At 44.3% G+C, this 23174-nt stretch overlaps 2 protein-coding genes across 7 annotated transcripts in view; both read left to right on the top strand.

Annotated features, from left to right (window-relative positions):
* Positions 1–23174, top strand: part of LOC147637617 (Metallopeptidase M24 family protein) — a 212691-nt gene that overhangs the window by 87432 nt on the left and 102085 nt on the right. For 5 of the 6 annotated variants that reach the window (XM_086799443.1, XM_086799444.1, XM_086799442.1 and 2 more), the window contains exons 4-7: positions 5628–5723; positions 5806–5955; positions 17712–17843; positions 18086–18213. In XM_086799443.1, the coding sequence (XP_086655569.1) occupies positions 5628–5723; positions 5806–5955; positions 17712–17843; positions 18086–18213 (506 nt within the window). The remainder of the gene's footprint in view (positions 1–5627; positions 5724–5805; positions 5956–17711; positions 17844–18085; positions 18214–23174) is intronic. The other variant, XM_086799446.1, reaches the window with a different exon arrangement.
* LOC147637618 (uncharacterized) lies at positions 13796–14257 on the top strand. Its single transcript, XM_086798924.1, has one exon. The coding sequence runs from the start codon at positions 13796–13798 to the stop codon at positions 14255–14257; it is 462 nt and encodes a 153-aa protein (XP_086655050.1).

The raw sequence follows: 23174 nt of genomic DNA, 5'->3' as shown, positions 1-23174 counted from the left end.
TCCCACGTATCCCAATTTAAGAGATGGCCCCACCCATAAACTTCATTTCTAAAAATATCTCAACTCGTAGACATTCTGTCAAAGGTGCTTCAGCAAGTCCTCCCATTTGCTTAGCTTACGAACGTAATGACGTGAAGAGAATTTCCATTTTGGGGTTGTCCAAAAATAGTAACCCTCCTAGATTTGAGGAGCGTGTTCCTTTGTATTCCACCTTATTAGAAATGTATGTGAGCATCATGTGGAGCCATGTTTCAAAGTTATATCTCTCCCAAATCTCGGGAGCTCGCCATATATGCTTTCCACTTGACACTTGAGCTCCAATGCCTAGTTTGTGTCCAAGAAACCATCTCGGGCGTCTAGAGTAAGCTTAAGGCGCTTGATCTTTTGTATTGGATAATCCTGCATTCCCAAATCTTGTACATTAATGCATATTTGGGCATCTCGGAAGCTACCAGTTGCTTTCACACTAGAAATGACACTGGAAATGTCTAGGCGGGTGACACAATGCCTGGAAGAAAGACTTTGACCTTCAACTTGCAAAGTAAGGTGACACAATGCCTAGAAGAAAGCTTCTGACCTTCAACCTGCAAAGCAAGGCTTTGCATTGGATATTTGGATCTATACTATTCAGCCCTCCTTCCTGCCTTGGATGAATGATAGTCTCCCATGCAACTCTGGCTTGAGTATCTATTGTGCCATTCAAACCTAACCAAAGAAAATGCAGACCAATCTTTGCAAGTGACCAAAGCATCCTCGCGACCATAAAATCTCGCACAAACTCTGTGGCTTGGATGACCATCTTGACAAGACAGGCTTCAAATTTAATGCTCGTGCTCATATTTGTGTCAAATCTCTCAACTTTTCTTTCCACTGGAGTCAAACTAAAGTGGGCCCACCGAGTGGCCTGCTTTGTGATCACATTCTTAGTGTTGCCACTATCAAATATCACAATAACTTGTTGGCCACCTACATAGCCAAAATACTCGAGCAGCTTGTGCTCATACTCGTGGTCGGGGTTGTCCTCTTACATGTCTTCTAACTCCCGGCTAACAACAAGGCTAACCGAAGTACTAGGAGCAGACAAGACTGGGGTTATCTGGGGGTCAGTGTGGGAGACCTACGGGTTGGTGTGGGAGTAGTTGCTACCACCGGTTGTCGAGGAGGCAGAGCTTGGGGCAGGGATCTGGGGCAAGTCTGTGGCACTAGAAATAGTGGCTACTGCGTTGATACTAGGATTTCTTAGCTTGAGTCTTGACCAAGTTTACCAGTAGTCTTACCCTCCTTGGCCTTCTGGTTAGGAGTAAGATTGGGTGCATTGTCTAAGTTTTTGGAGTTGGATGCTCTGTCTTGGTGTTGGCTCCATTTTGAGACTGGGTCTGGCCCTTTGCACCCACATTCGATGCCTTGGGTGTTTGGGGTTGGCTTCCTATTGTTGTACTTCATCTCAGCACTTTGTGCAAGTGAGATTGCCTCCTTGAAGGCTTCGGGCTTAAACATAGGCACAACCTATTGGATTTGCATGTCCAGCCCATATAAGAAATGCCCTTCCTTGTATGCATCAGATTTATCCAAGTGTAAAGGCTCGCTTGGTGGAGATTGGGAGAGCTGTCGGGATTGATAGAGAGGAGAGGATCTGTTAGTTGTGCTCACTAGAGGTGGAGACAGAGGAGCATTACATTAAAACATTTGCAGATGTTGGAAATTGGGTGGGGGGCCAAGTCCCAGTAGGTCACCCCTCCCAATTGTGTTCACGTCAATGTGCGCTAGGAGATTTCCACAAAATGGCTAGACCAGAGGTCCTCTTATCACCTTAAGGTTTTGGGGTCTAGATGGCTAGACCAATTTGTGGAAACCTTTAGTTAAGCACGCATCGACGTGAATAGAACGGGGATGGGTGACCTTCCAGGACTTGGCCCCCCACTCAATTTCCATCATGGTATTAGAGCCATGGATTGAAGTGTAATCTTTGAGCCATGGTAAAAGCCAAGTTAAGCCTCTGAGCTAAGAAAACATGGACAAGTTCAACCTTTCAGCTAAGAAAAAGTGGACAAGTTTGCACCAACAAGGGGGGGTGTTAAGAAAAGTGGTGGCAAGTGCCAAAAGTGTAGCACTAGGAGATTTCCACAAAATGGGTGGACAGGAGGTCCTCTTATCACCTTAAGGTTTTGGGTTATGTATGGCTAAACCAATTTATGGAAACCTCCAAGTTAAGCGCGCATTGGCTAGGATGGGTGACCTCCCGAGACTTGGCCCACCCACCCAATTTCCACCAGTAGATGCCCCGTATATCATGAGATCAGAGGGAGATTTCATTACCTTTTCAAAGATGGATTTGGGCCACTCCCCCGGGTCATGGATTACCCTGATCAGAGATGTATTGGACTTTACCTCATGGAGTTTCGGCGACACAAAGACATCGATACAATACCCCCCAGACCTCTACCTCCGAGACATCATGAGCTTCTTTGCTCCTTGCTGTCAGGATAGCAGTCGTGGAGACCACAGAAAGGGCCTCATCCACCAGACAGGTCAGCCAGTGCCTTCCTCGAGGATCCCCTAGATAGGTCAGTAGCCCAGCTACCCACACTCAGGTTCCCAGGAGTATCCATCAAGAGAGCACTCCAAATGCATGTGACATGCAGAAGCTCTAGTAGTCTTCGTTCAGCCCTATGTACTGCATACGAACTCTTGATGCAAGAACAATCAACATAGACAGGGAGAGAAGAGAGAGATGGCTGTTTATTCAGTATATTCATATGGTACAAAAGGTGTATAGTTTTATGTGGCCTTTGGCCTTCCAAAAGAGGTACTAAATGACCATTTTAAGACTCCCTATGACCTGACTCCTTGAGGGAGTGAGATGAATAACAATGAATAATGTTGTGCCTTTTTATAGGCGCGTGGCAGTCTGGCAGATTGCTATTGGCCAGCTCTCTTGTCGACACAAAAACACATAAAAACTGCCGACCTAAGGTAAACCTCCGACAATGCCGGGCCAGCCTGATCCTAGTCCATGAAGTTGCCTTTCGGTGCTTGTTAGAGGCTACTACTGCCCAAATCCTATTGTTTATCTGTTGCCTAATGAGGGATTTGCTTTGGATAAGCCATGGCCATGTGTGTGCACATGATAGCTCCTCGTGCTAAACTTGATGACAGGATTTGACCTTTGACCTTGGATGACTGTCATCATCCCTTTGGCTCCACATGGACTCCCCTGTCAACCTTTTCTTTGAAAACCTTGTCAAACTCTGATTCCACTCTGAATCTGATGTTGGGATCTGTGCATCTGTTCCACTTTGTCCCCTTGCCTTCTTGCCCTATCCTTGGACACAAACACGAATCCCTCTTCTTGAAACTGATCATGGCACCCTTGGCTCCACCCCCTTGGATGATCTTCACCCCTTGGAGTTGCTCCATAAAAGCCTTCCTTGGTAGCCCCAACGGGCTATCGACTCTCCTGAAACCTTCCCCTTGGGTTTGCCTGACACCAACCAGCTTTTGGGGGTCTTGACACATGCTGAGTTGCTCTCCTTCCTTGTTCACTTCTCCTGGGCATAGCTGAGCCTGATGCTCAGATACCATTGTGACATGTGGAAGCTCTGTTAGCCTTCTTTCAGCCCTAAGTACTGCATAGGAACTCTTGATGTGAGGGAGAGAAGAGAGAGATGGTTGTGTATTCAGTATATTCATATGGTACCAAAAGGTGTACAGTTTTCTATGGCCTTTGGCCTTCCAAAAGCGGTACTAAATGACCTTTTTAAGACTCCCTATGACCTGACTCCTTGAGGGACTAAGATGAATAACAATGAACAATGCTGTGCCTTTTTATACGCCCTTGGCAGCTAGGCCATCTGGCCGATTGCTGTCGGCCAGCTGTAGTGGACACAAAAACACACAAAAACTGCCGACCTGAGGTAAACTTCCTGCAATGCGTGGCATGAAGCTGCCTTCCGGTGCCTATTAGAGGCTGCTACTGCCCAAATCCTATTGTTTTTTTTTTCCAACTGGCCTTTGGTCCAAGATCCTCCCATGGTTACCAAATTTCACTGTCCATAGACAGCCGCCCGTAGGCGCTTATTTATCCACCCGTATGCGATACCGCCGAGGAAGCACCAAGGGGGGTTTTGAACCCAGGACCTCTTGGTCCTAGGCCATCAAACACCTTCACCACTTGAGCTATCACCTCATTGGCCCAATCCTATTGTTTATCTATTGCCTAATCAGGAATTAGCTTTGGATCAGTCTTGTCCATGTGTGTGCACATGCTCCCCTTGTCAGTCTTAGATTCGGGAGATACTCCAAAGACACCACAATACTTTCCCATGAGAGGTGGATATTGAGGAGCTCTACATAGTTGTTGAGGAGGCTGAGTCTCGACTCTCCACTCTCCAGAATGCCACCACCCCAGTAGTTGTACAGCAGGACATACCTCAGTTAGCCACACTTGTATGCAGCTGATGCTGATAGTTTAAGGTTCTTTTTCATTTTATGTTATTTACCACAATCATTATAAGCCGTGGATACTTTGTGACATATTTTTGGTCTCATAGACTCTAGTGGTCTTTTGAGGACGTTAATATATTTTTTCTTTCTCTCTCTTTTCTACATAGTAGAAGTAGGTTCTACATTTTAGTACTTAAGTAAAAGCAAACACAATGCAACATCGAGTGCATGCACAATTTATTATGCATGTATGCTGTGTATGTGACCGCAATTCTCCTGCACCTGGGACTGAAGCTGGGCGTTTCTCCCCCATGAGGGTTTTATTATCAACTTTGATTCAATACTTTGTGGAAACCTAACAAACTTGTTACTTAGGGCCTTGAGACTCTTATGGACAAGAACACTCTAAAGCAGGAATTTTTTGATTGATGCGGCTTTTGTTGAGACCATGTCCATGCTTGATCTGCACTTCCTAGCACAAAAGCACGACCTTCTATCATGTGTGGCTCGACTCCAGAGCGTCACACATTTTGTCTGTACAGCGCAACAGCTGGCCACGTAGGCCCAGCCATGTGTACTTAAGGGCAGTTCTGTCTGTACAGCAACTGCAGTTGTGCAGCCTATGTCCACACTCGTCATTCAACAACACAACGGCCATACAACACAACCCACACACCTCTGATGGTGGGCAGCAATGCTCTGCCCACGTAGTTTCTGTCTGTACACCCGCAAGTCCGTATAGTGTACACAAGTCTTCTCTTTTGCCATCGAGATGTGTGCGTCCCATAGGGGAAAAGCCTTCATGCTGTTTCACTTGTGATCTACTTGGACCTCTTTCCAAGTTTGCTTCCTTTATAAAATGACCATGCCAAAATAATGCTCAAAAGCATGGAATAAACATGCTGTCTACATAATAAAAAGCAAGCTTACCATTATTTGCAGGGTAAAAATCCAGGAGTGCACAGGTAAACGTACTGATTAAATGCACACACTTATCTACAATTACTCTTTGCCATGCCATAATGTTGGGAGTCTGTTCTTTTTTGCTTCATTGTTACCACTTTTATTACATGTCTAAAAAGCTTTTCTGAACTTGTTGATGTAAATAGAAGCTATAGTGATCTTAAGAACAACCTAACTGGTGCAGTTAAAACTTACCAGCTGTGTTGTTTGATGAGATTTAGGATGTAGCAACATGCCGAGCATATCTGTTCATTCCAAGGCTACCACCAGATTATGCCATTTGGTCTGGAGAAATACATCCACCTAGCTATTTTAAGGTGGGGTGGTAGGGTTAACATGAAATTTTTGTGTGCAGGTATGGAGTGGTGTTGGATTTAAGGGTGTGGGTGTATGTTTCAGGACAATTACGAAGTGGATGAAGTCTTTTATGTTGATGAAATTGAAGTTGTTCTGAAGCAGCTCAATCAAGGGGTCGAAAATCAAATTCTGTACCTGCTCCATGGCTTGAACACAGATAGCAACCATTATTCAAGCCCAGCATCTTTCCAGGTTTCAAAGAAGAACTTTAAAACATTGCTTCTGAAAACCACTTATTCATCAAAATATATCGCTAGTGCATATCCACAATAAGAAAGTCAAAATTCACAACCATATTCTTTGAAGTAGCCATGAAAATTATGCAAGGCAATCATTTCAATCTAGTGTCTCCTTGAGATGGGTGAAACATCTTGCGCATATGGCTATTAGAGACCTAGAGTGTGTGCATGAGCAAGTGTATCCCCTAGACAATCATGTATACTTTGGTCATGAGCCTTGGTTGTTCCTTAAAAACCAAAGATAGGTGTGGAACAGAAGAGCTGTAGTGTGTGGATATGCTTGGTTTTGGGCATGGGACATGTGGTGATTATCTATCATGTGCACACCTTCCGATGGTGCCACGTAGACATGATTATTTCTTGTAGCCGCATGAAGGGAAAAGCTAGAGGCTGTATATGGACAATTTGGAGCAGTATTGGGAGCCTAAATGGAGGCTAAATATGACATTTTGGACATAATTATGTAGGTTAAAAAGGCAAAACTGACTTGAATATGACTGACTTGCTATCAAGATCCCTATAAAATGGCAAGTCATGGGTCATTTGTAGGATACATAGATAGAGGTTGCAGAGCCAAGACCAAGGGCATGTAGCCACAACATGTGGATCAGCCAAGTACACCTCCACATCAGTGTATTCCACTAATGCACATAGGAGGATAATAGTTTATGCATAGCATTCAAGAGTCAGATTTGTGACCTGCAATCATTGTAATTACTCATTCATTCAGTAATATACATTAGGAGTAGGTTAGGTAAAGAGTCTCTCTCTTCTCCTTCTCTGTACTCATTATTGTGCATGTGATTAGCGTTAATCATTCTTGCTTAGTGTTAGTCATTATTAATCACACTTTCTCCTTGCCTTGCATAGTAAATGCATAATCAACGTGACACTTGAGTAGACGATCAAACACACGCATGAATGCATGCAAAGTACAAAAGTGGACATTCTTGAGTTCGAATGGAATTATAGGATTCCATTCGGGGTCTCTCAAGTCTCAAATGCATGTTTGGCTCAGCTAGCATGTTAGCAGAGACAAGAAACCACCAACCCAATTGCCAGCATTATCATCCATTGTGTCATTCTCATCATCTTGATTCTCTAGCTGCCTCTTCCTTCCTACCTTATGTTTATTTTCTCTCACCATTATCATGCACCATGGACAAGGATTTGGGGTGTTAGCACCTTGTGGACTTCCAAGAAGGCACTTTATTATCTTCAAGTCACTTCCTAAATGCCAATCTATTGTATAAGAGCCCTTACCCTCCACGTCTAAAAGAATTATCAATAATAGTAGTGAAGCTATGGCAAAATTTTCAGAAAATAACACATATCTTATTTTTATGCATAATGCTAAAAGAGGACTTCCTACCATATTCTAGGATTGGACATCCTATGCAAAAAGAATGATTTTCATCATATTCATGAGAAATATTTTTTTTATAATTATGCATAATTAATTGATTATGAGAAAATAGTAAATTTTGATAAATTATCGGCATAAATACTGACACAATACCAAAGCAGGTATCGATGCATATAGTGACGATTATACGGACGTGGATATAAATAGTTAGCATGTTTCATTGGTATCAAAGCATCTAGGTTCATCGTAAGTAGAGTTTTTGCATGCTGAATTAGGGTTTGCGTTTTTAGGGTTTCAGCCCAAAATTAGGGTTATCGTGTTTTTCCTCAAATTAGTCCCTATGTTTGCGTTTTCAGCTCTATTTTCAGTTTGCATCAAGCTTAGGGTTTGCATTTTGCATGTGGAAGAGTGTAGTCTAGGTCTAGTAGGGCAAATCTGCGTTTTCTTCATGCCCGAGGAGCCATCCTAGTACGGGAAGTATTTGTGGGCAATGTGAGAGAGCAATGAGACGTACTGGCAAAGATAAGAAGAAAATGAAGCTCACTATTTTTAAGAATGGAAAGAAATTATTGCTAGGTTTAAAGAAGCATGTGAAGCTCGAAGGTGTTAAAGAACGACAAGGTCAATGGTGTCAAGAATTTAACGAAAGTCAAGCCCGCTTGGAAGCCATTTTTCAGAGACTGACTTCAATTGCAAAGACCGTAGGCAAAGGCACGAAAGTGGAGAAATCACTAGAGGTTAAAGCTCAGCAGAGGGAGTTTCCAAGGATATCACAGAGCTTCCAAGACCGAAGTGGATTAAGAGACAGTTTCCTCAAGTTTCCATGGGGACAGAAGAGTTTCCCATGTCGAAAGAGCATCCATTGACAAAGGAGCCAAGAGAAGATCTAGCAGTTCTAGTGGAGGTTCCAATGGAGGTATTGGTGGTGGCAAAGGACCCAAAAAGTTGGGAGGTGAGCCTATGGAAAGACCAAGTTAAGAAAGAAGCAAAAGTGCATGGTTTGCCTCCAATGCTCCAAGCTTAGCAGGAGGAGATGTCTCGTATGCACCTTCCGATGGTGCCACATAGACATGATTATTTCTTGCAGCTGCCTAAAGGGAAACATTAGAGGCTGTATATGGGCAATTTGGAGCAATTTTGGGAGCCTAAATGGTGCTCTGAGGTGCCCAAGACATGGGCCATTAGTTGGGACACCTTAGTTTGGAGGCTAAATATGACATTTTGGACATTATTATCTAGGTCAAAAAGGCAAAACCGACTTGAATACAACTTGCTATCAAGATCCCTATAAAAAGGCAAGTCATGAGTCATTTGTAGGATTAAGAGAGTGGGGTGCAGAACCACGACCAAGGGCAAGAGAGCCAAGACCAAGGGCATGTAGCGACAACATTTGGATCGACCAAGTTCACCTCCATATCAGCATCTTCCACTAGCGCACAGAGGAGGACAATAAGCATTTAGTTTATGCATAGCACTCAAGAGTCAAATTTGTGATCTACGAAGCAGGTGGAGAGGTGAGCTTGTGCTACTTATTCCATTCCTTGTCGCCTCCTTCCTGGCCCCCGCCTCTATCCCTTCTACTCCCCCCTGCCCCTTCCGCCTCTGCCCTAGTTGCTGTCGCCTCTTCTTTGCCCTGGCTCTGTCCATTTTGCTCCCGCCTACCCCTTCCGCCTCTGCCCTAGCTTCTCCCGTTCTGCGATTGTTGCGCCCGCCTGTCCCTTTGCTGCTCCCACCTGCCCCATTTCTACTCCCGCCTTTGCCCTAGCTGCTCCCGCCCTGCCACTCCCTAGTTGCTCCCGCCTCTGCCCCCTTCCATCTGCACGCGCCTTTGTTGCTTCCACATTCTGCACCCACCTTGTCTTCCCCCATTCCCCTTTTTCTTTCCGCAGTAATTTTATTTGGATTCAAGTTGGCCGCCCACACATTCTCGATTGGCTTTATGGCTTCTTCCGCCATAGCCAATCTTTCGTCATCCCCACTGGCTGGGAGAATCATCAATTTTTCTCAAGACGAGCTCACCTCTCTTCAGCAGGACATTGACATAGAGGTCCATACCACCCTTGTTGCGAGAGTCTATGGTCCCCACCCCTCTCGTTCGCAGGCCCGTGAAGCAGCTCTCCCTTCGGTGCTGATTGTGCACTTCCAGGATACTCGTTTGCTTGGTCGAGGCTTCTTCGAGGTGGACTTTCATTCTCCAGAACCTACTTTTGAGGTTTTGGCTGGCAACCCCTTCCCTCTTGGCCCTAGGAAGATTTTCTTTTTTCAGTACCAAGATCCTCTTGAAAGACTGTCTTGGGAGAGGTTCATACTCTCCATTCATGGCAAAGATTGTTGGCATGAGGATGACATTTCGAGGAGACCATCCACTCTTCTTTATTCATGGTCTAATAGGAGAAGGGATGAAGGATGTATTTATGCACGGTTTAGACCAATTTTATGTGGATGATTGGGTGCTTGACAGAGAGGGGGCATACTTTTATTGCTACAAGCACCTCTAAATCGGATCATTGCCCAGTGGTTTTATGTATTAGAGATTCGAGTTGTCATAGATCAGCACCCCATGTACACATCCCTGATCATTTGTTTTTTTAGATGCCGAGCTATCACGTCGTATGCTTGATATTTGGAGATCTCATGATTTCTCACAGTGATACATCACAGATATTGGCATAGGCTTTGGCATTCATATAGGAGGAGTCATATCTCTCATTTCTTTTGGTTATTCTTACATGGTGGTCTCCCTACTAGTCAGTGGAGATCGGTTTTCGGTGTAGCACCTACCTACTCTAGGTGTGTTGCAGATTTTGAGACTGTACAACATTGTTGATGGGGGGATGCAGCACTGCACAACAGATTTGCGGTTTTGTAGCCCAACTTATGGGCAAATTGAGTGGGCGCGGCATGCATGTGACTTGGGGGGCAGTTGCTTGGCTCTCCCAGTTCGGTCCACAGCTCTTTTATGAGGGGAGTGGTACAGACTCTGCTATTTTCATTCGTAGAGGTATTGCTCAGCATGGTTTATTGTAGGATGTCCCTCACTCTGATTATACACCCCCCAGACAGAGGATTGACACCAGTTGGGAGATTATGGCCAGTATTACAGCATGGCAAATTTGGAGAGCTAGATGCACGGAGGCTATTGAGGGTGTCCAGATTTTTGGCTCTCAGTGCATTAGTATTATATGGGGTGATATCATCAATACTCTTATGGCTACTTGGGCTCATATTCAGGGGTCCTCTCGTTCTGCGCGCAAGCAAGGCGCGTTATTTTTATGCGGGAGTGGGACCATGGCATTTTTGTTTCCTCTAGTCCCATAGGTCTCTCATGGCATCATGATGCTCCTCAATGGTTGAAATCACGTTACATATTGGGGTGATTCTATTCTTTTCTGGCTTATAGCTGTGATTGTTGTATGCCTTTTTCATACTTAATAGAAGTCTCTTTCTTGATTTTTTTTGGTGATGTACAATCATTGTAATTACTCATTCATTTAGTAATATACATTAGGAGTAGGGTAGGTAAAGAGTCTCTCTCTTCTCCTTCTCTCTACTCATCATTGTGCATGTGATTACCGTTAATCATTCTTGCTTAGAGTAAATCATCATTAATCACACTTCTACATAGTTAGCACGTTACACTCTCAGTCGAACTACATCATCTATAAGGTGGCCGTGGAGATGCTAGGAAAAAAGTCTCAATTGGATGCATGTAAGGTATATTGGGAAGCTCCAAAACCCTCCTAGAATAAGCAATGATATCTACCCAGAATCTTAATAGTCGACATGGCATGCCAAGAAAAACACGGTACTCTTTCTCAATATCCCTATCTTGCATAGTTTTAAAATGCCGTGCAAGGTTGCTGCCGTACGTATGTACGGATCCGTACAGTACGGTACAGTCGTACGGTACAGTACGGTACTGTACGGATCCGTACGCAAACATTTAAAAAAAAGGTGTGGCGTGTGGCGAGGCGCGTGTGTGGCGATCATGCGATTGTAGATAAGCGACCAAAATTTGGGCATTTTGTGTGTACTTGCAAAATCGTGTCCCCTGTGTGTACCTGCAAAACTTTGCAGAGCAAATTTCTGCGCTCTCTCTCCCGCCCAGACTTCATCATGCCGCGCAAGACTAACCCGAACTGGGCAATCCACACCAATGTCCTGAGGGTTGTTAACACCCCTTCTCAGCAAGGGTCAAGTACTCGACTATGGGCATGCAAGTATTGCGGGGAGCAGTACACTAGCACCATAACTCGCGTCATCAACCACATGACAGGTATCGGGTGCACCAATCAATGTGGTCCATGTGATAAAATACCACAAGCTGTGAGGGACCAATTGACTGCGAAGAATTGTCCTGCAATGGGTGGTGCAAGCAGTGTTAGAGGTGGTGAAAGTACGCAAGATGCTCTCCATGATGCTTTTATTGGAGATGTTACAGGTTCAGGTACACTAGATGAGGGTGAAAGTCTTTCGGCTTCAGCCCAATCCACCACAGGCAGGAAGAGGGCACGTATTGCCGATGATGAGAACCTCCTGCCACAAGATGCGAGAGGTACAGGGGAGGCATCAAAGCAATCCACTCTGCGTTCTTGTATCTCATCACAAGCTTGGGTAAAGGAGCGGCAAAGGGTGGCAGAAATGGAGATTTGTCGTACTCTTATTGAGTGTAATATATCCTTCAATGTGTTAAGGATAGACCAATGGAAAAGAATGGTGAAAGCAATTGCGCAGGTAGGGTCTGATGAGACGTGGACAGGTCTTGAGTATACGAAGATGCGTACATCCATGTTGGATGAGCAGAAGGCCTTAATAGACAAGGCGCTCACTCCTGTGAAAGCAGGTTGGCAGGAGTTTGGATGCACTATTATTTCAGATGGGTGGGCAGACATTGGCAAGAGGCACATAATCAATATCCTCGTGTCATCTTGCTTGGGCACCTATTTCTTGCGTGCCATGGATGCAGGGAGAGCAGGAGACAGGATCACAGGGGAGTTCATTTATGGCCACATTCGACAGGCTATCCTTGAGGTTGGGGAGGACAATGTTGTGCAGGTGGTGACCGACAACGCCTCTAACTGCAAGGCAATGTGTCAAATGGTCAAGGCAGAGTTTCCACATATAGTGTGGACTCCATGTGCTGCCCATTGTCTTGATTTACTTATGGAAGACATTGGGAAGCTTGTTTGGGTGCAGCCCATTGTTGCAGATGCTGTAAAGATCACCACCTTCTTCTGCAAGAAGCATCAGGCTCTTGCCATCTTTCGGAGCCATAGCCCTTTGGATATGGTGAGACCCTCCAAGACCAGGTTTGCCTACATATTCTTGGTCTTGGATAGGCTCTACAAGATAAGAGATTCACTATCATCAACAGTTGTGGATCCAAGGTGGCGACACATGCATCATTCAGAGGATGAGCGCACAAAATACTTGCAGAGGCGGTTCCTGGATGATGATTTTTGGCAGCAAGTTCATAGCCTTTCAGCTCCACTTAAGCCCGTGTATGTCCTTCTCCGACTTACAGACATGGAGGGCTCAACTTTGGGGCTAGTCTTTCATTTGTTTATGCAAATGAAAGACCATGTTGCTCAGTGCTCCATGATGACTGCTCAACGGTAAGCAATAGTTCTAATTTCTTCCTCTTTCTTTGATTTTTATGACTTCTCGATTCTCGATTCTCATGACATGTCAGGACTGACATGTGTACACTTAGCACTATAACCTAAGACATGTATTTTCAATCTCTCATTTTCAGCCGAGGTGAGATCTTGGACATTGTAGACAAACGGTGGACATTCATGAGCCGTCCCATCCATGCGATGGCTGCCATGCTCCATCCTCTCTACATGTCGCTAGAGCTATGGAATAATACTGCTTTGAGCATGAAGCAGTCAGAGTATGTTGGAAGGATGTTCTCAGAGGAGGAGCAACTTCAGATCGATAGAGAGTTCACCACTTACATGAGTGGTATTGGTGCGTCATTTGCGAGACCTGTGTCATTTAGGAAGGAAGCCATGAAATTCCCTTTGACATGGTGGCACTCTTATGGAAGGGTTGGTCTTCCAAACATTTCACGAGTTGCTCTTCGTGTTCTATCTCAAGTAACTTGTAATTAATCTCTAAAGTATAGTCTTCGGAAGTGAAGCTTGATGTTTTAGCATTAAAAGATTTACAAATTTGCTCGCATTGCACTCATTTTTGCACAGGACTGCTCAGCTTGAGCATGTGAGCGGAACTGGAGCTCATACTCTCTTATACACACTAAGATTCGGAATCGCCTTAGTACTTCTCAATTAGAGAAGTTGGTGTATTGCAGAGCTAACATGAGGCTCGTGCGAAGCTACCATGCTTTGGGGTCACCGAAGCAGGTATAAATTGGAATTTGGACTCAAGAAGAACTTAGAAGTAGAAATTTTTTTCTAGTTCAATGAATATCCAATATGCAATTTGTGGCATGTTTAAACACGTTGATCCAACACTACTCAAATTGGTAGATGAATCCAGCCCCGAGCTTGTGGATCGGCAGATTAGAGATGAGCAAGATGAGATTTTGAGAGCTTTACATAGAGAGCTTGAGAGCGTGGATCGTTGTGTGACCCGCTCACGTGCACGATCTCTTAGCATTCCTCTACGCCAGGCAGCTTCAGATCCAGGCTCTGCGAGACGAGAGAGCATTCGCAGGGGAAAGCTTCCAGTTCGTCGCACCCAGCAGAGGCGTGCAAATGAGGCTGTCGAACTCATTCACACTCAGATTCCCGAGGCACATGACGAGGATGCACTGGAGCTTGTTGTTGCTGAGCCAGAGTTCGATGAAGAGGGCAATGGTATCAATGATGGAGGCATGCTCTCTTCAGAAGACTCATCATCTTCATCTGATGATGAGATTTGAGACTCTTGCGTCTAGACTCTAGAGTCTAGACAACTGTAGTGTTTCATTGTTTTGCTTTTTGCACTTGTGGACCAGGACATGTGCTGTAGACATGATATTTGTACTCTCTTTTATCATCTATGACTTTCATGGTTCTTGCTTATATCACTATGACTGTTAACATGAGGTATTGTGTAATGGGCTTGGTAACTGATAATTGATTTGAACTTTAAGTAATGAGGTTCAGTCTTTATTTTAAGTATTTTGGTTGCTATGTCTACAAAATATTCAGGTTTCTAGGACTGTTTACAAATGGTACGTACTGTTTACGTACCTTAAAATTTGTTCCATACAGAAGTACGTTCCGTACGTACTGATAGCGTGCCGTACACTACGTACCTTTCCACCTTGATGCCGTGAGTTATTCCTCCCGACTGTGGATTCCACACAGCAGTGTTGCACATTCATCGCTCGCTTTCTTCACTACTGGCCGGGATCTGGCATACAGGTTGGCACCTTACTCTATACCGGCCATTGGCTTCCTTTGCTTTTGATGAATTGAAGCACTGTTTCAACACTGGCTTGAGGTTGACACCGGCTATAGAGGTTGACCGCTCTGTATCTAGAGTTGTAGCCGTATTGTCTTTGCTGAGGCCGCCATATCCCAGCCTTCTTTTTCTTTTGTCTTCGAAAATCCACCTTGACAACGTACCAACTCTTGGCTCTGTGCATGGTGTCCACACTGCCATTGCTGTAGCAAAGGTATGGATGGTGCTGAAATTTTTGGGGTGATGACATCGTCGATGTAAACATGCATTATTCGATCATTCCTTTGCCTCGTCTCCTTGGCTCCAGCTCCACCTATACGGTGGAACTCCTTGAGACTCTAGCGTAGGTATCTTTTGGGGGTTAGGTAGGAATGACTCGTTGATGAGGGGCCCTGACTGCTGTCGTGCTGCTCTCTGCATGAGCTTTTGCCACACCTCACCCAAGGCTAACCATGAGTAGGAAATGGTGCTTCCCCAAAATTGTTTTGAAGCTTGTGGCATGCCCCATGGATCCTCCAGATGGCCCCGTGTTCATGATGGATGGGATGTCTTTTGCTTGGTTGGGTGCACTGCTTTGCTTCTGGTTGAGTGGTCGATTGCCTCATGCTTCAGAGATGCGCTTCTACGCTTCTACATGCTACCTACCAAAAAATGCAGAGTTGTCTCTTCTCCTACCCAGGATCAAGGAGGAGAGCCATGGGGGCTCTAATACAAATTATTGGTTTTGGAATGGTGGTTCTCTCCCTCTCTCTCACATTAATGAAGATGCGCAGGGAACAAGATTACACATGATTGAGATGAAACTTGATTATTCCATTATACTTGAGAATATATGATTACAATGATAAGAAGTTGGTGGTTAGCTTCATGCGAATCCCATATCATAGGAACATCACAGGCTCGTGTATTATTTTTCACCCTTCAACATCTTTTGTCTTCACACCCATTATATCAATAAGACCTTAGTATTTCACCCTTACATTTTATAAAATTCAAGTGTAGTAAAGTTAAATATTACACACCCGTCATCACATTATTTTCTATGAGGGTTTCCTTGGTTGTTTCTTAGCCACGGTCTCATCATAAATCTTAGCATATTGGATTGCATCATCCAATGTTTTGCTGCGATTGTTCTTGATCTGGAGCTGATTTTTTTGAGGCAATCCTTCCACAAAGAATCCCAAAATGGTGATAGGATCCATGTGAGTTGCCCGAGCTTGCAACTCTCTAAATTTCTGTACATAGGTGTGCCTAATCACAGCTGAAAACACAGCTAGTACTAAACCAATTCATGAGATAGCAGGCTAGGTAACCTCTCAACCAAGACCATGCATCCACGGATCTCCCCCAAGCCAAAGCTAGGACCCCTGTACAGACTCGTAGGCCCATGTCTAACTCCAATGTCCCATACCATCGAAGCTTGCCCGAAGGCCTTCGACACGCCAACCTATGTACTCGCCATGTTTACGGCAAGAGCATGTTTGCTCTCTTGGTCCAAGCTAGACCTTCAGTGGTGCATGACACAACTGCGTCTCATAATAACCCAGGCTCTCACTTATATAGTGAGAACTACGCCATAATAGCTAACCTGTTGGGCGGTACCCCACGGTGGAAGTACATTCCTCCATAGTGGTTTATGTCCCGCATCTCTTATCTCCCTCCTCGAGATTTTTTATAGGTTTTGTTTTTTGGCATAAAATTTTGCCTTTGAGTGCGGTTGGTCGCACTTGTATTTTTTGGCCCTCTAGCGCGTGTTGTATGAGATTTTGTGGTAATATAATCAGCCCTGTTTTACTTATAAAAAAAAGCTAACCCGCTATAAACAAACATTAAGCTTGTTTTATCAATCGAGCAACCCTAGCCAAGTATCTGCCTGCTTATCCCTAATCCTAGGGCCCCCTTAACCCAGTTGGATTGGTCCATAATCCATAGATTAGTGTCTACATATATAACCCTACAGGCTGTTTTGACTCATGAGTTCTTGGGTACATTCCAGGCAACCACAGGGTAGCAGAAGATTGCTGGAGGGCTTCTTCGGAAGAAGGTAGCTAGGCATGGACTCACTGGAAAACAGGGCAGAAGTACATATGAAGACCTTGGTGCAGGGTGGAAGTACCTGTGAAGATATTTGAACAGGGCGGAAGTACTTGTGTATACTCTTGATTGCTAGGAGCATCTTTTGGCCTGGTGATTTGTGATCACAGGATCTCTTCGTTTTCTTTTTTTTCACTTGGATGTACTTGGAGGTGTAGGCTGGTGGTGAATTCTCGAGAACCCATGATCTTGTATTTGGAAGCAGACACCTTTCGGTAATATAACCTAAATGGGGGAGGGTCTACCCATCTTCGGGCCCTAGTGTGTACTGTGCATATTTGGAGTGGTTGTGTTGCATCATGTTTCAGTGCACATAACCTTGTTTATGGTAAATTTGATTCCGAAATACGCACCACGTTTACACGATCACGCACATGCATTGACCACAATGAATAGCACTTCATACATCCTCAACACATATCTTCAATCTTACAAAGCATTGTCTTCAATGCCCATTCATAGGGATTGCCGAGCCACATGCAGCTCAATTTGGACTTGTACCATTCATGATCCAATGAGGCAGTCTTAATTTGGACTCGTTCCATTCACAATCCAAATGAGCAATCACTGTAATATCCCTATTGGTAACATTCAAATGAGAGGCCATGCCTTGAAGTGTTACTGATGATTGAGGATTTGAGAGCCATTTGGGTTTGGCTTAAATCATGGATCCCATGGTTGGCCTGGGGAGTTTGTATGTCTAACGTCCTAAATGAAGCTCAAACACCATTCTTTTGTTTAAGCTCAAAATAAGGTAATATTATGGCTCTCCACCTTTTCTACACTTTCACATCTCGTGTAGCTTGATGACAATTTTTTTTTTGAATGTACAGGGGATTGATAAGTTTGAAACAGATCTCGATACATTGCACCCCATTCTTACAGAATGTCGTGTGATTAAATCCCATTATGAGCTGGATCTGCTGCGCTATATAAATAAGATTAGCTCTGCTGGACATGTTGAGGTACACTACTTTAAAACATGTTTGCATCATTAGCCTAATCTCTTCATCAATTACTTGAAGAATTGCATCTTTGCATGATTGTGCCACCACAACATGCCCCCCCCCCCCCCCCCCCCCACAAAACCCCAATCCCCCTAAAAACAAGACATAGACACACCCACCCTGCCCCTGGCCACTCTTCAATAGTTGGTAGCTAAATTTTGGGTACTGTTCTTTAACAGTCGAATTGTTCTTTTATACAGGTAATGCGAACTGCAAGACCAGGCATGAAAGAATACCATTTAGAGAGCTCATTTTTGCATTATGTCTACATGAATGGTGGCTGCAGACATGTTTCGTACACGTGTGTGTGCGCCACTGGTGAGAATAGGTTGGGCTTCAATAAACTGTCTACAATTACATACGGTAAACTGGTGTATTGGTTTCCTAGATGAGATTACCTCTCAATTGCATCTGCACACTGAGATAGGATTTTAAGATTTGTTCTAGTGGCCTCTGTTCTTTCTCTCTCTCTCTCTCTCTCTCTATATATATATATATATATATGTGTGTGTGTGTGTGTGTGTGTATGTATAGTGGTGAGAGTGAATTGCTGCAGAGCTCTGTTTTAGGGTTTGCGACCTTATGCAGAAACCCTTTTTAGGATTCTCGTCCTGCCGCACAGCTTGTTCTAGGGTTCTTGACCTGCTGAGAAGAACCCTACTCGTCATTGTTGGTCGTCCTCTCAGGTTTCTCTGCTTGTCGCTGTTTCTCAGCAGGGAGGACTGTGTGCGCCCTCAGCAGTAACAGGTCGCACAGCAAAGATATGACAGGGATCTGGGATCTCTGGTTCGCATTCACAGCCCTGTTCGTCAAGCCCCTTGCAGTTTCCCTTGTACAAAAGTGCAGCGCATCTTGTCAGGTGGTTGTTTGCCCTGTTTGATATCTTATCTGCCGAAGTATTCGTTAGCTCGCCTTTTGGTATATAGTGTGTGTGTGTGTGTGTGTGTGAGCGTTTGTGTTGGTTCTGCTTTCGTACTCTGTTCGAGATGGCCTCCAAACCTTGGTATTCTGAAGTTGCTTCTCCAGAACCCATTGGATATCACAGAAGAGCAGACAATGTCTCCAAACGCCCCAAGTTCTCAGCACATCAAGCGGACCCTTCTATATGTGAAAAGCCAATGCTTCAAACTTTCACAAATATTTTGCATGAAGGATTTTCAGCTATTAAAAGTGCTTGGGGGATGGACCACCTCTAGAATTCAGTGTGGCAGTTTCAGCTCAGGCTTTGTATGCACGTGTGATGGACCTTGCTCACATAAAGTAGTACTTTTTTTCCGTGGTCACATGCCTGCCACGCCAGATGTTGGACAATGATTGAAAGCATTGTTGGGAGGTTGTTTTTTGCATGGCTGTTACATAGTGGATCGTGGTTTTTATGAAGTCATTTTCACAAATCCCAAATACAAGCAAATGTTGCTAGAAAAATCTCCATTGTTTTTTTGGTCAACAACTTGTTCATGTTTATCCATAGTCACCAACTAATGACTACCAAAGCCTCATAAGACATAAATGCCCTATCTGGGTCAAACTCAAAGATCTTCCTCTGTATTGTCAGTCAACATTACCTTACTTGGCTCAGTCACTTGGTAAAGTGGTATGTCCGCCCCGCTCATATGGCAATGCCCATAAATTCTGCATTTTATGGGACACAGACAGACTTACTCCAGAATGTGTGGCTTTGTATATTCATATGGAAGGGATGCCAACCCAAGAGGGTTATTTCCATCTTAAATGGGGCAAGTTTGCTGGTTCATGTTTTGCATGTGGTAAATTGGACATATGCAATCTGAGTGTCCTTCAGTTTTATACCAAACCCCTAAGGCAGCTATGCCTTCGCAATCATCTCAACCAGCTTTGAATGCACAACAGAACAAGGGGAAATCTATAGTGCAACAACATAATTCTTTAGCTGATATAGGAAAAGCTAAAGTAACAGTTGCTCCTCTGCCTCAAAAAGATAGAAAAGCAATATTTGAAATCTTGGCAGACACCTAAGAAAACAGTTAAACCAAGAACCTTGGTGGTTTGAAATTGGACAGAGGGGTCTAATGTTGTTGGTTCATCTTCGTTTGGCTCTCGTTTCATACATGATGTCTCGGGAGCGGGTAAAATGTTGAATGTGGTTGTGAATGGTCACTCCCTTCATGAGCAGATAGATGGAATCTTTGAGCCTTTTATGGTAAATATAGATGATCGTTTTGGGAATGATGTTTCTCAGTTTTCAGATAGTGGAGGGCATGCAGAGAATTGGGCACCGATCTCTTGATGTCATTATATCACAACCCTCTTATTGCAAATATGTACATACCTCTGAAATGCTTTACCTATAACATCCAAGGCCTCTGTAGGTTAGATAAATGGAGGCTTCTATGGGATTAAATAAATAAAAATCAGCCTCATATAGTTTGTTTACAAGAACACAACCAACAGCTTTTGTTGGCAGCGAAGGCTCTTTTGCAGGGTATCACATCTTTTATGTTGGCACTCTTTGTTTTTCAGAAGTGGTCATGTTGATTCGCCATGAATTTCAACACTGTCGCATAAATGATCCGTTGGGAAAATGGATAGTGCTTCAATGCCAAGTGAATGGAGAGAGATTTTAATTTGGTGGTGTAGACTTCTTCAATGAGAACTCAAATGTGGGAAAAATTGAGTACCTACCCTTGGCTTTCAAATGTGTTTTTATGTGGAGACTTTAATAACTCTAGTGAATATGATAATAATAGTAATTACAAATCGCATATCTTGGTTCTGAAATACATCAGTGGCATGCTACACTTCAATACATGGGAGCATGTGATTTGTGGAAACGCTTGATGCCTACCACGCAAGGGTTTACATTTCATCACAATGCTATTACTGACTATTGGGCTGGTCTAGACAGATAGTATGTGTTGCATGCAAACCAATATGATACGTTTACATGCAAAATGTCCATAGACTATTCGATGTGTCTTCGTGACAACAACGGTATTACTGGGAGCTAGAGAGCTCAACCGTCTGAACAAGGCACAAGCGGGGTTTAGGGGAGCCAATATGACCGGACGGACTCAAGAGTGGTCGGGCATATGTGAAGAGCATATTGCTATTAAAAGAGTGTGAGTCGAGATATAGGAACATAGTAGTTTTTGGCTGTGGTTGGGAGGTGAATCGTGAGCTCTCACCATCTCTGTTCTAGGAAGGAGGTCGCCTAGTTGATGGTTGCCATAAAATTGGTATTAGAGCCCCAAGGATCCAACGTCCCAACGTCCTTAGCATCTGTGGATTGGAAGGCTAACACCCTTGAGTAACTTAACAGGTATAACTTGCAGCCGCGGCATAGATCCGCCCAGCAGTGCCACACGCAGTGCCCACGTCGACCAAGTGCACCAACAACAACACCCAACAATGGCATCATGCATGGGTCCGACAGAAGACGCCCATGCACAAGACGTCCACTCTCTCTTTTTGTTCATTCGCTCAGTGTTGTTGGCAACCAGTGGTACTGCCGAGCAGTAGACGGAGCAGCCATCGCACACCACTGCCTACGTCCTTGTTCATCCAACGAAGAACTGCAACAAACTATCGTTGTCACAGTCGAGTTGCAGGGCGACGCCACAACTTGAAGTTCAGAGATTTCTATAAAAAAAAAAAGCAAGAAATCAAATTCTTTATTACCCTTTCAAAGGTTAAAAACCTTGGAACCTTGGAGGCTGTTCCGATGGTGGATTATTCAAGTGGAATTTTGAGCTTTCTTACGAAGATCGGGAGGTGCTTCGCAAGGACAACTCTCATATTTTCATATCGCACCGACAATTTCACTTCGAGCTAACAATTCGATTGATTTCCAAGAGCTTGGACTTGAGGTTGGTTCTTGTGTTCATTCTCTTGCATCGCATTTAGAGGGTCCATATGGAATCTAATAATCCTAATGAGTCTGTAAGTGGAGATCCCAGTTGTAGTTGGTTCGAATGTATGGTCACGTTAAGGGTCACAAGGTACGAGTTATGATTGATGATAGTGCCATGCACAGTTTCTTGAACTATACTTTAGTCAAGAAATTAAGTTGGTGGAAAGTTCAAGTGATCATAAGTATGTGGTTCCTTTGATTAACGGCTATGATAAACATGTTTGGGATACTGAAACCGGCCTCTGGTAGAAACCAAAGTGCGGTAGACTAGCAATCATCCTTCCACTTGTAGTCCAAATATAAAAACAAATGTGATTGGAGCTAGAGTGTCCCAAATCTGAAAAGAGAACGACACCTGTTGGCCCCAAAGCTTGGCGCCCCTTTCGGTATTTCTTTATTCAATTTCAAATAGATGTAAAGCTGAGTACAACAAAACCAGCAGGAGAATACACCTGTATGTCCAATCTGGCAGCCCACAATACCTCTTAGCACAGAGGATTCACACACACAGATCTGTGTCCCACAAAAGCAACACTCTGTGTTCCCCTCTGATCAGCCAAGATTATTCAGCAGGGCAGCCTTGAGCACACATCTGGCATATCCCATGTACATGGTTCAACAACTCAGCACAAACATACATCCACTGTCCAATCTCTGTTTCCATCCTTTCAATCTGCTATACCCCTCCTCTCACAAGGGGCCAGATAGCATAACTTTGCAGCAGACATAAGCTAGTGGAAAGAAAGATAGATGGACAAGTTCAGAGCTTACCAAATCAGCTCGTGGCTCTACACTCGTGAAGCAGTTCGTACCAGTGTGTACTTGACAACGACTGTCTATACTCTTCCCCCTGCAACCACCTGACTGTTTGCACCAACCAAGCTCTGGAAAAGCTCTGCCCTACAACTAGAGATACACTGTCTGCTACTACTCAGAACTGAATAGATCTGGAACCGACTGTACCTGTCCATACAGGTCAGTAGTTCACCAATGTACCTGTCCGTACAGCTGTACCTGCAGATTCCTTCACCTGTATAAGCTTGTGCGCAGCTTGAATTCAGCGCCGCCTGTACCTGCACTGTCCAGCGCCGCCAGCACCTGTCCTGTCCAGCTCCGCCAGCACCTATCCTGTCCGTACAACTGTACCAGCAGCAGAACCTGGAGCAGCAGTTCTGTACCCGTCTCAGCTACTGTCAGCGCCGCCTGTACCTGCAGCAGAACCTGCAGCAGCAGTGCTATACGGGCAAACTTCACCTGGGCTGTACGGCCTGCAACACGTGGACTGTACCACCAGTTTTGCACAGAAAACAGCAGTCAAAAACCCAGCAACAGTCGACTAGCCTTCTCCTCCTCTCCACACTTGAGAACTTGCACGTAGGTTGCATGCGTCCCAAAAAGCT

This window comes from Cibotium barometz, chromosome 6, assembly GCF_041138505.1.
Source record: "Cibotium barometz isolate CiBa-2024 chromosome 6, ASM4113850v1, whole genome shotgun sequence".
In the NCBI taxonomy this organism is placed as follows: Eukaryota; Viridiplantae; Streptophyta; class Polypodiopsida; order Cyatheales; family Cibotiaceae; genus Cibotium; species Cibotium barometz.
Note: the sequence above shows the minus strand (reverse complement) of the source record. Positions and strands in the feature narration are given on the sequence as shown.